Below are 14,871 nucleotides of genomic sequence, written 5' to 3'. Positions count from 1 at the left end.
ATACAGTCCAAAAAATCCTCTTCCCTCTTAATCAGCCTCCTCTTTTACAAAATTTTCTACTCTTAGTCTGTAATGTAAAGATAATGATTTGTTCTCCAAGCATAGTAAAAGATTTAATGAAAGATTATATTTATCTGAAGAATTTGTTTTTTCAAAAATTAAACTTATTTATTTAGTTTTAAAGTAAACTGGGAAATATTTTAATATTCTCTCCAAAATTAAAATATAATCAGTTATTCATTTGTATTCATTTATATTAGTTTCAGGAGTTCAGTGTAACAATTCAATATTTGTGTGTATTGGAAAAGGATACAAAGTAAATCTAGTTAACATCACGGCCACACACAGTTACAGTTGCTTTTTTTTTTTTTTATGAGAACTTTAAGTTCTATTCTCTCGACAACTTGCAGACATAAACCATAGTATTGTTACCTATATTCATCATGCCTTGCATTACATTCCCAGGACTGACTTATAACTGGAAATTTTTACCTTTTGACCACCTTCATCTACTTTACCCACCCCCACTTCACACCTTTAGCAACCACCAACCTGTTCCTTGTATTTGTAAATTCTTTTTTTCTTAAGATTCCATATACAGGTGAGATCATATGGCATTTATTTTTCTCTGTCTCACTTATTTCTGTTAGAATCATGCCATCAATGTCCATGCATATTGTTGCAGATGACAAGATTTCCTTCTTTTCATGGCTAAATACACACACACACACACCACATTTTCTTTATCTATTCATCTATGAATGGACACGTTTGTTGCTTCCATGTCTTGACTGTTATAAATATTGCTACAGTAAAAATGGGAATGCAAATATCTTACAAAGTTAGTGCTTTTGTTTTCTTCAGATATGTACCTAGAGGTGGAATCACTTGATTATGACAGATTGGTTGTAACTTTTTAAAGAACCCTCTATACTGGTTTTCCATAGTGGCAGCACCAGTTCACATTCCCACTGACAGTGCCAGAAGTTTCGTTGAGTTAGGATTTTAAAGCTATACAGACATTTCACATGATTACCCAAGAATTAATGTACTATTGGTTCACATTGATATTACTGTGTACAGTGAGGAATATATGGATTTATTTTGTATATGCAAATATGGCATCAGTTTTCTGAAGTGCCAATGCCCCCTTTAGGTTTTATGTCATAAGTTCTATAGTGTTTCTATTTCAAAAATATATATAATGTTTCTATTAGCTAGTGTTCTATTAGCTAGCCATTTCAAAAAAGTCCATTTACTGAGTATTTTCAAAGCATGGATAATATACCAAAAGTTTCAGTGGTTTAATCTATTGTGAAATTGTCTAAAACAATATATTTGGGGGAAATATTTTTCTGTACACCAGTATGTAAAGTGAAGTCGCTCAGTCGTGTCTGACTCTGCAACCCCATGGACTGTAGCCTATCAGGCTCTTCCATCCATGGGATTCTTCAAGCAAAAGTACTGGAGTGGGTTGCCATTTCCTTCTCCAACACCAGTATATAAATAAAGAAAATATACCTGATGTCACTTACTCTTTTGATCCTCCCATATTACTTTTCTGACTGATTCCATTGAGAGTCCTAGCTACATGATAGGGAGACTTAGTCAAAGGAATGGGTAATAGTTGCTTCCTGGTAGAACCTCTACAATGACTACTAATTTTTTAAATACAGAAAACATTATTTGTAAGAAATTAAATAGGTGTTTTTAAAAATAAAAAATCAACAGATGAAATATTTAGAGAGAGTATGTGTGGGTGCCTCTGTGATCATATGCATGTCAGTGTCACTTTCACGGAGCAGAGGGCCAGAACAAATTCAGTCTTAACTGGCTATATGGTAGGATTTGCATTAGAAACATACATATATGCCCATTCCGTTTGCTGTTCTTTCAAAAATAAATAAGTAATTCTCTACATAATTCAGATCTGAGTGGAGGAGCTAAGTGAGAAAATTTTATTTTTCTACTCTTTGAGCGAGTGTTAATGCTATATAATCCATAAACTAAGGGGAATAATTGTACAGAATATTTCTTAAATAATTTACTATGTTTACCAATGATTGATAAAATAATTTTTGCTTCTTTTTAGCTTTCCACTGACAAAACTGTGAAAGTCCTAAATATCTTGGAAAAGAATATTCAAGATGGGTCAAAGCTCTCTACTTTGTTAAATCATGTAAGTTTAAGATCTGTATTGTTAATTTTACTCTGTTAAATTATACAGTTTTTCATAAGCAACTTTGATTTATAGGGAAAATTCCAAAATTTATTAATTTGAACTTGTTGCTACTGTTTACTAATTCACATTTAGCCTTGCAGTTAGAATTTGATTCTTAGTAGTTCAAAATTAATGTTACACATTATCAGTTGACAGCTTTGATATAAATATGGTGACAGATGTAAATTCATTCAATTCAAAGGATCATTCTTTAATCTTACATTATGCTTTTCCTTTTGTCAGTGGATGAGTCTTTAAAATGTCTTTTCATTTATAAAATGTTGGTAGGAAGTAATTCTTTTTCTTGACCTTCCCTGGAGAACTAAATAGTTGGAAACCATATGGTAATTTCTTAATGTATCCTAAAATGTTGATCCTTATGTATTATATTTATATCTAGCTCAAATGTTTGTTGAAAGGATGTTTCCTCAATTAATTCATGTAACCTGCTTAACAGTGTCTGGTACATTGTGAGTTCTCAATAAATGTTAACTGCAGCTGTCATTACATTTTAGTGTGCTTTATCAAAAGCGGTAGCAACATGGCATAATAATGGTTTATATAAACCAGGGTCTGCCTTCCTAACCTTCATAGCAGATTTTCAAAACTGTATGTGCATTTGAATTGATCCTGGTGTCTCTTTAACAATTAATAAATTCAAACACTAATGCTTATAGGAATTTAATGTAAGAGATAAGAATTTGGGAATATTTTTAGTGAATGAAATTTATTTTTAAATGACTGATAATAAAAATAGTGTAGAAAATTTTGAAACAGAAAAAGGTCCAATTTTCATCTAGCAAGAAGAACTGGTAGCAAGTATTATTGATAATACTTCATTCTCATGTATACATACATAGTATATATGTTTAGCACATGAGCTGGATTATATCTCGAAATAAATCTCTTGATATATCTTGATTATATCAAGAAAGGAAGTGTTCTTGATGTTTTCAGAAGGCACGGGAGTGCTAAGTGATTTACATGGAATTTAGAAAAGTAATCTCAGGTGGTATTTCTGTGGTTTGTTAAATATATCCATATTTTTCCAATGCCCTTTTAAGATAACTTTTGAATCATATAAACCTAAGGGATTAGAGAAACTATAGTGACAGTATATTGGTTGGCCGAAAAGTTTGTTCAGGTTTTCCCATACGATGTTACAAAAACCCAAACGAACTTTTGGGCCAACCCAATACTACATCTTTAGTCTTACAAGGTGTGTGTGTTTGTGTGTGTGTGTGTGTTTAATACTTTAGCAAGAAACTGTGGTAAATAGCAAGAATCTAGAGTTCAAAGTTGTGGAGAACTTGCTGAGTCGCTTTTAATGAAATTGTTTTTATTCCTGAAAACCTTAGCACTTTTTAGTGTGTTGCTTTTAAGCCTTAATGTTTGACATGAGTGATGAACCTCCCTAACTGACTATTCCAAATAACAGTTTCAATATCAAAGAAAAGATTTTATGCTTACTTTTTTTAGTGGATATGTAAGTAGTAAAATGAAAGAAAGCTAGAGATGTGGAGTTTTTTGGCCTTAGTATACAGCCCTGCTCTGCTTTGCATATATTATGCTTTTATTCATTCCTCTTCTCACTGTTATAAGCTTTCAATAGCATGCATATGAAAATATTCCTAGAATATAAAGTCGATATCTTATAACTCAGGATGTGATAGAAGGATTTTCACTTTAAAAGTAAGATTAAAGTCACTTTTTTCCAATTGTAATGCATATTGCTGATGTATAAATTAAAACGTAGTCTATCAGTTGTTGAATTATCTATTTTAGAAAATAAACTATGTTTTCAGTAGTCTGCGTAATCACCACTTTTTAATCTCAGTTTCAAAAATACAGTGTTGTTGAAAAATAGGTATTAGAAATTATTGAGTCTGTAACATTTTACTTACTTTTAAAATAAGTCTATCCCAGAAGATAAACATAACTAAAACTTTGTTATTGGAATGTCACCTAATGGTGAAATTAGAAAGTAAGAGTACATTATGTTTCAAAACATTAACACAAAAATCATACCTAATATAAGTATTTGTACTTCATTCCTGATATTCTTTAAACAGACCCACATCAAAACTCTTACCAAGTTTTCCACTGTGCATGCTCAGTCACTCAGTTATGTCCGACTCTGCAACCCCATGGCATTTTCCAGGCAAGAATATTGAAGTGGGTTGCCATTTCCTACTCTAGGGAATCTTCCCGACACAGAGTTTTACAGTGAAGGTCAAATATATTATAATCTTTAAAAAATATTTTAACCTATAAATGTGTTTATTTCCATTTCATTAACAATGTGCTGTTTTACAGAATAATGATACCGAAGAAGAAGAAAGGTTATGGAGAGACCTTATTATGGAGAGAGTGACAAAATCAGCAGATGCCTGTCTTACAACTATAAACATCATGACATCCCCTAACATGCCAAAAGCTGTATATATTGAGGATGTAATCGAAAGAGTTATACAATACACTAAATTTCATTTGCAGAATACACTTTATCCTCAGTATGATCCTGTTTACAGATTAGATCCTCATGGAGGTTGGTTTGCCCTTTTATACTGATAATTTTATAGTTTAATATCAAAATTACCTGTAATATAATTTTGCCATGTTGGATGGGTCAGAATGCAGTGACTTCAAATGGCACCAAAATTACTAGATTATAAAATTGTAATAAACACTGCCCTTCATTTGACTGGAATATAGAACTTTTTCAGTCTGGTACTTGTTCAGTTATAATTTCTTTGGCAATTGTTTACATATAATAACAAGTAATTTTACTGGTCTGGCAATCTTAGATAATGTTAATACTCACTTCTGGTTCCATTTAGTACTTCACCCTAATTTTGCCTAAAATATTATCTACAAAACGGGTTGATTAAAAATGTATATTCTTAGCAGTTATCCTTCAATAAAAAATAAATTAATTAAAAAATGTATATTCTTCATCTTACTGATAATCTTTATAAATGAGTCAAGTATATTAACATGTTTACAATTTGAAGAGAGGAGGGCAAACTTGAATCATGAATATCTAAGTTAATTATCTATTAAATAATTATTTAATTATTGCAAGTTGACTTAAGGGGAATATAATCTTAAAAAATAAGAAATAAATTTATATTTAAGATACAAGAATTTAATAGCCATTGAAAATCTGTTCTAACAATGGTGACTTTCTTAGTATTCCCTAGAGAATAATTTTCTCTTCAATAAATAAATAGCTTTTTTTGCCAAGTTATATTTTTATATAGGGAAGAAAAAAAAGATGTGTTCTTTTAATTCAGGAAGCAGTTTCATTGCTAGTAGACATTTTTAAAAGTTGACATAAGCCTTGTATTGTTTTTTTTTTTTATTTTAGGAGGCTTATTAAGTTCAAAGGCAAAACGGGCTAAATGTTCTACCCATAAGCAGAGAGTAATAGTAATGCTTTATAATAAAGTTTGTGACATTGTTAGCAGCTTATCAGAACTACTAGAAATACAACTTCTAACAGACACAACAATCCTTCAGGTAAGTTTTTTTCAAGCATTTTCCATATTTCTAGACCAAATAATTCAAGTATAAAGGACCTAATTGGATTCAGTTTAACCTTGAATACTCAATAATAATACCAGCACTATGTTAATTTTTTCTATTCTGAGTATATTATATCTAAATGGAAGAAGTAAAAGTCTAGGGAAGTTTTAAAAAGAAGCACTTGGGGCAGAAGAAAGGTAAATGTAGTGTAAATTCTAAAATCTAAATTATTTGAAAGTTATATGATCATTTCCTTTAAAATATGTTAGGATATTTCTTCCAGAATAGTGAATTATGTTTTGTTTTTTGCATTTCTGTGACATTTATCAGTCTAAAAGTTGGTAATTAGAGGAATGGCATCTGGGAAGGAAGGTATGTACTAATTTTCTTGAAGATGAAAGGGACAAAGGAAAAACTAGGTACCGATTGATGAGGGAAAAGAAAATGCTCTCTCATTGTTTTTCAGTAAGTTTTTTAGTGTTTTGGGACTTAGTAATGTAGAATGTTACTGAAATTTATTACAGATGTGTATTATCATTACTCTCTGTGTCTGTGCAGGTATCTTCAATGGGAATAACACCATTTTTTGTGGAAAATGTCAGTGAACTACAATTATGTGCCATTAAATTAGTCACTGCAGTAAGTATGATCAGTACACATTTTTAGTTATCCCCCCAAAAAATAATGTTGATATCATTCAATACAGATTTGCAAAAACTAATGCAGATTTGAGTTTTCCATGAGGGCTATTTTAGTATGCCTTAGATTTTAAACACTTCTAAGTATTTAAAAATATTTAATAATTTCTTAATACAATCAATTATTTAAAGTCATTTAAATCTTGTCTTACTTTCCATACCCAAGATATCATATTCCTCTACATGAAACTAGTATACTATGACTTCTATAAGAATGTTACAATTAATGATAGAAAAGTTGAGCAAATTAAGTCATTACTGTTGAAGATGTTGAAAACATTTTCATTCTAAATAGCAGATTAGAATTTTATCACATAGTATAGTATCATTTTTGTTTGTTTTCAAATAATTATAACTTAAGTTGAAATCTTATAATTGCTAAATAGGTATTCTCAAGATATGAAAAACATAGACAGTTAATTTTGGAAGAAATTTTTACTTCACTTGCAAGATTACCTACCAGCAAGAGGAGCTTAAGGAACTTCAGGTAACTAACTATAGCAAACACCAAGTTTATGATGAAGAACCCCATTATACTGTAGCCATCATATATTTATTCTTTATCGTTTCTGATTTTTGTTTTAATCATCGAATGAAAGAAAGGCAGTTCTGTGTCAGAACAGCATGAAGAATAGCTTAAATGTGTGAAATAACAATACACTCTTGAGGGACTTACAGGGTCAGTGATTGTCAAGTGTAAAAATCTTTGGCAGGGAATTTCAGTCTTGGCATAATTGACATTTTGAGCCAGATAGTACTTTGTTTGGAGTGCTGGCCTGTTCATCGTAAGATGCTTAGCAGCATCCTTGGCCCCTACCTACTAGATAACCAAAAGAAATGTACCCTTTCCATTTATGATCACCAAAATTTTCACTAGACACGGGCAAAGGTCCCCTGAAGGGCAGAGTCATCCCTGTTTAAGAACCATTGGTCTGTGAGAAGAGCAGTAGGAAATATGGCTCCAAAGCATCAGAGACAGTTCAGGGATTTTACAAGCCTTATTAAGAAACTTGAACTTAATCCTTTATACAGTAGTAAGTCATTATATAATATTTTTTTAAGAGAGCTGAAAAATTGCTCTAATGGCAATATAGACAATAGACATGACTTTAAATCACTAAGCACAGATTAAGAAATGTTATCCACTATTGTTAGCAGTATTGCCTTTGCTGGCATAGATCATCATCATAATTTCCATGACTGTCATAATATTCCTGGGTGATTAAATATAACCCTAGCATATAGGGTTATATTTAGATTGCTTTGAAGGTTGTCTTCTATAAAATAATTGTTTTTATCTTACTTTTTTTGGACCACTTGTGTATTGCTAAACATCTGTTGTCTACTAAAATCTGAAGAAAAGCTATCAGTGTATAAAGGAATACTCTTTTAAACAAAAAGATTTAAAATCTGGTTTTTTACATTCTGTGTCACAGACCTCATACTCTTAACGTATGATCAAGAACTGACTATGGAGCAGATTTTAATAAGAAAAGAAATATCAGAATGCCTCGGCATTGTGAAATCCTGAAGACTTGTCATTTTAAAATCACTTTGAAAAATATTTGATGTTTTACATTACAGTTTTCAATCTGCAGTACATATAAAGTATAGAATCTTATATACTGCATTTTTTCTGTGACTATTTTAATGATCTACACATAGACATTTAGTTGGTATTATTTCTAACTTTCCCAAAATAATTAACTTAAGGTCACTGTTATAAGCACTAAGGATAATGCCTAGAGATTTTAGTAAAGAAAGCATCCTGAAATTTGCAGATCATAAATAACATGTAAAATGAAATTCTCTTCATATGCTGTATGATTGAAATATTTTCTTCTCCATTAAAGGTTAAATAGTAGTGATATGGATGGAGAGCCTATGTATATTCAGATGGTTACAGCACTGGTTTTACAACTAATTCAGTGTGTAGTACACTTACCATCATCAGAGAAGGACTCTAATTCAGAAGAGGACTCAAATAAGAAAGTAAGGAATCATTTGTAAGTTTTAGAACTGTTTGCTTTTGTAGGAAGAAGTACCTGTATTCTCTGCCATTCTTATAAAACTGAAGGTGTTAATTAGGTTTTCTTGACTGGGCTTTCAGATCCTTGTCGAGCATTAGACTAAATTTTAGGAGACTTGAGTTCTAGTATCCACCATTCATGAAATGTATAAATTGGTTTAATCTTGTTTCTTTATAAGATGGGAATGATAATACCTAACAAGCCCATTACAAGTTGTAAGGTTCAAGTGAGATACTGAATTTGAAAATGAGTATTATAGTATGCAATATCTATAGTCACATGTAACAGAAAATTTTAATGTAATTAATGTTTAATTCATGCTGAAAATGAATTTATGCCTTCTCTATTGAGTAACTTGGGGGCTCCCCTGGTGGCTCAACAGTAGAGAATTCACCTGCCAATTCTTGAGTTCAGAAGATCCCTTAGAGAAGGAAATGGAAACCCACTCAGTATTCTTGCTTGGGAAATCCCATGGACAGAGGAGCCTGGCAGGCTACAGTCCATGGGGTTGTAAAAGGGTCAGATACAACTTAGAGACTAAACAACAACAATTTGAGTAACTTATAGCTATGATTTGCTTTTGGTTTTGTAGCTTTTACCCATCAACACTTAACATTTTTCCAGGTTCTATAGTTTTACCTCCAAAAAGTTCAAAAGAGGTTTAATTTTATTTCTTTACTATAATCAGAAAGGTGCAAAGTATAAAACAAATATCAAAAAGGTTGAGGTCCCTGTTCTCCACTTCTCCTAATCTCATTCTCTTTTCACAGTCTTTCCTTACCATTGTGAATGTTTATCTTCTTTCATTTATTTATTTATCTGCATATTTGATAAAGTTTTAATTTACATAAATGATATAATGACATTTACAGCAAATTTTTTCACATGCCATTGTTTTCAATACATGTAGCTAATGCTAGATTCTTTTTGACTTGGGTTAAATACATCATATGTGACACACAACTTGAAGCATAAGTTTCTCTAGGTATACTCAGAAGTAGAATATTAAATCATAATTTACATACACTTTTAACTTAATGAAACTGGTCAGTTTGCTCTAAAGTGATTTTCTAGTTTACATTCATACTTTTTGATTTTTGCCTAGTCTGGTTAGTGTAAAATAATACAATGTTTTATTTTGCATTTTTCTGGTTACTAGTGAATTTTTTTAATGTTTATTCATGTATCAGGTTTCTACAACTTTGAATTACCTATATACTGATCTTTAAATTTCTAATGATGGAGTTGAATTTTATTTAGTATTATATTCCAGCATTTCATAAACTCTGAACCTGCAAATTTTTTTCAAATTCTTTTTGTATTTTCTATCAAAATTGTTCTGACCTAGATCATGATAAACAACCATTCGTATTTCATTTGTTACACATGTTTCTCATTCTTAACATATGTTAAGAATGAAGCATATTGGATGAAGCACAAGCTGGTATCAAGATTACTGGGAGAAATAACAATAACCTCAGATGACACCACCCTAATGGCAGAAAGCAAAGAGGAACTAAAGAGTCTCTTGATGAAGGTGAAAAGAGGAGAGTGAAAAAGCTGGCTTAAAATTCACCATTCAAAAAATGAAGATCATGGCATCCGGTCCTGTCATTTCATGGCAAATAGGTGGGGAAGCAATGGAAACAATGACAGAATTTATTTTCTTGGGCTCCAGAATCACTATGGATGGTGACTGCAGCCATGAAATTAAAAGACACTTGATCCTTGGAAGAAAAGCTATGATGAACCTAGACAGCCTATTAAAAAGCAGAGACAGTACTTTGCTGACAAAGGTCCGTCTAGTCAAAGCTATGGTTTTTCCAGTAGTTGTGTATGGATGTGAGAGTTGGATCATAAAGAAGTCTGAGCTCCAAAGAATTGATACTTTCAAACTGTGATGCTGGAGAAGACTCTTGAGAGTCCCTTGGACTGCAGGGAGATCAAACCAGCTAATCCTAAAGGAAATCACTGAATATTCATTGGAAGAACAGGTGCTGAAGCTAAAGCTCCAGTACTTTGGCCACTTGATGCAGAGAGCCAGCTGATTGGAAAAGACCCCGATGCTGGGAAAGATTGAAGGCAGGAGGAGAAGGGAACAACAGGATGAGATGGTTGGATGGCATCACCGACTCAGTGGACATAAGTTTGAACAAACTCCGGGAGCTAGTTAAGGAAATGGAACACTGGTGTGCTGCCTTACATGGGATCACAGAGTCAGACATGACTGAGGGACTGAACACAACAGTGCTGATTGTATCTTCTGTTACACATAAGAGTTTAGTTAAAGTTTTAGTATTTTTAAAAGTTCTTTATTTTTGGTTGTGCTGGGTCTTCATTGCTGTGAGCAGGTTCTCTCTAGTTGTGAGAGTGCTCGCTACTCTGTAGTCACAGTGCGTAGGTTTCTCGTTGCGGTGTTCTCTCTTATTGCAGAGCACAAGCTCAAGGGTGTGCTGGCTTCAAGTAGTTGAGATTCATGGGCACAGTCATTGTGACTCCCGGCCTCTATGGTGCCGGCTCTGTACTTGTGGTGCACAGGCTTCATGGCATGTGGGATCTTTCCAGATCAGGGATTGAACCTGTGTCCCCTACATTGACAGGCAGATTCTTATCCACTGTACCACCAGGGAAGTTCATAAAGTTTTAGTGTTTAATTGTGTTGCCCTTATAGTCAGTAATAACATGGTAGTAGCAACTGAAATAATTTGTTTGTTGGTTATTTCTTATGTCCATCCATTTTTCTCAATCTAGGTTGACCAAGATGTTGTCATTACCAATTCTTATGAAACAGCCATGCGGACAGCCCAAAACTTCCTTTCCATCTTCCTTAAAAAGTGAGTAAAATTAACATAATCTGATTTTTCTTTTCCCCATGGAGAGAATAGTTTTCTTTTATGTAAAAGATTAATCGAACTTCCTTCCATAGTCTAAACCCTGACTATATCTCCCTGACTCCTGATATCCTTATCTTTTAAAATGAGGCAGTTGGAATATTATAAAATCTAAAGTTTCATGAACTTTCTTGTGTGTTGAACTCTAGAAGCTAAAGTACAAGATTGAAATTCTTTAATTTTTCATTGAATTTTCAGACATTCTGGTTGAATAGGAAAGTTTAGGGATAGAGGTTTACTTAGTTTTCAGAAGAATTTATAATAATCTCATAGAAAAACAGTGATCATTATTTAAAATGTATTATGCTTGCCAGAAAGTAATGTTAATATTAGTCAGTAAATGAATTTAATTTCCTGTAGTAGGAGGGAAAATGAAGCTTGAGAAATAGATTCATTTTAAACCATATTTTATTTAATGTGCTCTGTTACACCTTGTTTAGATATATAAGTCGAGAAACTTAGTTAACAGAATTTCAGTCATATTGGTGAACATGTCACCTAAACTCACAGCTTTTTCATTATTTATCTTTGAACAGATGTGGTAGTAAGCAAGGTGAAGAAGATTACAGACCACTATTTGAAAATTTTGTTCAAGACCTTCTTTCAACAGTCAATAAGCCTGAATGGCCAGCTGCTGAACTACTCCTTAGTTTGTTAGGGAGACTGTTGGTAAGAGTATAGCATTTAAAGATTATTAGATTACTAGAAGACAACATAATGAGGATGTACTCTGATTCACAGATGATGAATTCTTTAAAAATGTGTAAGGAAATACGACCATTGCATCTCTCTTTTTGCATGTGCATTACTGTACATAATACTGTCGGTACCTTGTATAAAATTTTGAAATGTTGTGACTTTTGGTGCTTTCATTTCATTACATAAGATAACAGTGCTTTAAAAAACTTCTTTTATTTGTTTGAAAGTATTATTAGTTAAAAGCATCTCAACACAGAGTCATAAGTTATTATAGTTAATTCATTTCAAAGCATGAAACTGATTAATATGAACTCTGTCATCTTTAAGAGTACTTCTAAAAACATGACACATTTTAGTCCTCATGTAATACCGTAAGGGAAATAAATACAAGGAACTGCTGTTGTGATTTTTATTTTTAAATTACATTTGGACTCGTGTAGTTGTTACAGAGCTTTGGGAACCTTACTTTCTGTCAGTTGGAAAATATATTAATACTATTCTGAAACCAAGATATTTTTTATAGACTTTGAAATTCCAGCCTAAGAAGTTCTTAGTTATAATCCCATTTTATACAGTTGAGCCTACATTTAAAGAAAGTGACTGTGTTCTTAGGAAGACTTAGTTATATATTTTTTTTCTTTTTAATGAAAATGTTAAAATTCTGGAAACTCAAAAGGCAATTAATGGGAGTTCCATGGTGGCCTAGTGGTTAATATTCTGGGTTTTTACTGCCATGGCCCACGTTTAGTCAATGGTCAGGGAACTGAGATCCTGCAAGGTGCAGGATGCGGCCAAAAAAAATAAAACAAAAAATTTTTAAAGGGTAATTACTTTGTGGGACAATATGACAGGGGAAAAAATGTTTAAATTTCAAGTAAAACAGCATAGATATGGAATTTATATAAACTGCTATTAATATTTTAAGTTAAAATTATTTTTCATATGCAGGTTCATCAGTTCAGTAACAAGTCAACAGAGATGGCTTTAAGAGTGGCATCTCTTGATTACCTTGGAACTGTTGCTGCACGACTGAGGAAAGATGCTGTTACAAGCAAAATGGATCAAGGGTCTATAGAACGAATTTTAAAACAGGTATTGAGATAAAGAATTTATGTTATGGGGATAAGTCATAAATAGTTAAGAACTTTTTAAGGTATTCTTATGTTAGTGTTGGATTTCATTCTGTAGATTCAGAATAAAATCATGTGAAAGTGCCACAGAGAAAATATATACCTTAGGGTGAATTCTGTATAACAGGAACTTTCAAATGATTTATATAATCCTTAGTTAAGGTTTTTTTGTGTGTGTGAACTTCTGTTATGAATGTATGATACTAGTTTCTATTTGGTTTAACAATACTTTCATTTTAAATTGTGGAGGAGTTGATAGTAATACTAAGATAACTTAAGAAAATTGACAGGTAAATGATATGTGTAGGCTTAGTCACTCAGTCGTATCCAACTTGTGACCCTATGGACTGTAGCCCGCCAGGCTGCTGTGTTCATGAGGATTCTCCAGGCACGAATACTGGAGTGGGTTGCCATGCCCCCTTCCAGGGGATCTTCCTAAGCCAGGGATCGAACCCAGGTCTCCCACACTGTAGGAGGATTCTTTATCATCTCAGCCACCAAGTAGTCCAAATGATCTGTAATCCTACCATGTAAAGCTTTTTTCATTTTCTTTATACTCTTATTTTTTTAATGTCCATAACCATATCCATGCTGGCCATGACAAATGCCTCTAGCTTACAGAAAAGTTTTAAGCATAGCACAAAAAGCTCCCACAAATCTTTCATCCAGATTTCTTTAGTGGTTAGCATTTGCTTTATTATTCTCTTTTAGAATATACATACATATGTGTTTGTATATTCATTTTTATTTTCTTCTGAAGCATTTTGAGCAGACAGGATGTCACCATTACCCTAGAATTTCAAAATATGATTCCCTGGACAAGCAGCACCAACTTTTATATCACCTAGGAACTTGTTAGAAATGCAGATTCTCAGGAGTCTCCCAAGAATTACTGAATCAGGTATACACAACTATATTTAAAATGGATAACCAACAAAGTCCCACTGTGTACTACAGAAACTTCTGCTCAGTGTTAATGTGGCAGCCTGTATGGAAGGGTAGTTTGGGCAGAAATGGATACGTTTATATGTAGGCTGAGTCCTTTTGCTGTCTCCCTGACCCTGCTACAACACTGTTAAATCAGCTATACTCCAATATAAAATTGAAAATTTAAAGAAGAAAAATCTACACCTCAGATGCAACTAAATAAAACCATTCTGAATATATCCATTTCACTACACTCTCAGAACACAGGTTATTCTCATCTTTGTTTTCTGCTTAGATATATAATCTAAACCATACATTTGGCGTTTCACACAGGTAAAACCAGAGTATAAGCTATAGACATTAATGTCAACTCAGAGTTAATTTCCTGCTCTGTATTGTTCTTGAAAGCGCTTCCTTGGTAGCTCAGTGGTAAAATATCTGCGTACCCCATGCAGGAGCCACAGGTTTGATCCCTAGGTCTAGAAGATCCCCTGGAGAAAGAAATGGCAACTCACTCCAGTATTCTTGCCTGGAAAATCACATGGACAAAGGAACCTGACAGGCTACAGTTCATGGGGTCTCAAAAGAGTTGGACACAACTTAGCAACTAAACAACAACATTGTTCTTGACAGGACCTAAAGACTCAGTCTCTTTCTGCTTCCAAATCAGCTGTATATTTGATATATGTGACATAAAGTATTTTGTATTAATTACAAATATTTCCCTTTCAGAATGTTCTTTTTCAA

General features: G+C 32.8%; 1 protein-coding gene across 1 annotated transcript in view; it reads left to right on the top strand.

Moving 5' to 3' along the window:
- Nucleotides 1–14,871, top strand: part of NIPBL (NIPBL cohesin loading factor) — a 113,436-nt gene that overhangs the window by 54,599 nt on the left and 43,966 nt on the right. The window contains exons 15-23 of the mRNA XM_052658967.1: nt 2,093–2,179; nt 4,538–4,769; nt 5,592–5,743; nt 6,308–6,388; nt 6,834–6,934; nt 8,301–8,439; nt 11,229–11,311; nt 11,905–12,037; nt 13,016–13,159. Coding sequence (XP_052514927.1) covers nt 2,093–2,179; nt 4,538–4,769; nt 5,592–5,743; nt 6,308–6,388; nt 6,834–6,934; nt 8,301–8,439; nt 11,229–11,311; nt 11,905–12,037; nt 13,016–13,159 — 1,152 coding nt within the window. The remainder of the gene's footprint in view (nt 1–2,092; nt 2,180–4,537; nt 4,770–5,591; nt 5,744–6,307; nt 6,389–6,833; nt 6,935–8,300; nt 8,440–11,228; nt 11,312–11,904; nt 12,038–13,015; nt 13,160–14,871) is intronic.

This window comes from Budorcas taxicolor, chromosome 20 (genome assembly GCF_023091745.1).
Source record: "Budorcas taxicolor isolate Tak-1 chromosome 20, Takin1.1, whole genome shotgun sequence".
NCBI classification, from domain to species: domain Eukaryota; kingdom Metazoa; phylum Chordata; class Mammalia; order Artiodactyla; family Bovidae; genus Budorcas; species Budorcas taxicolor.
The sequence above is the reverse complement of the archived record's forward strand: the minus strand, read 5'-3'. Positions and strand labels throughout refer to the sequence as shown.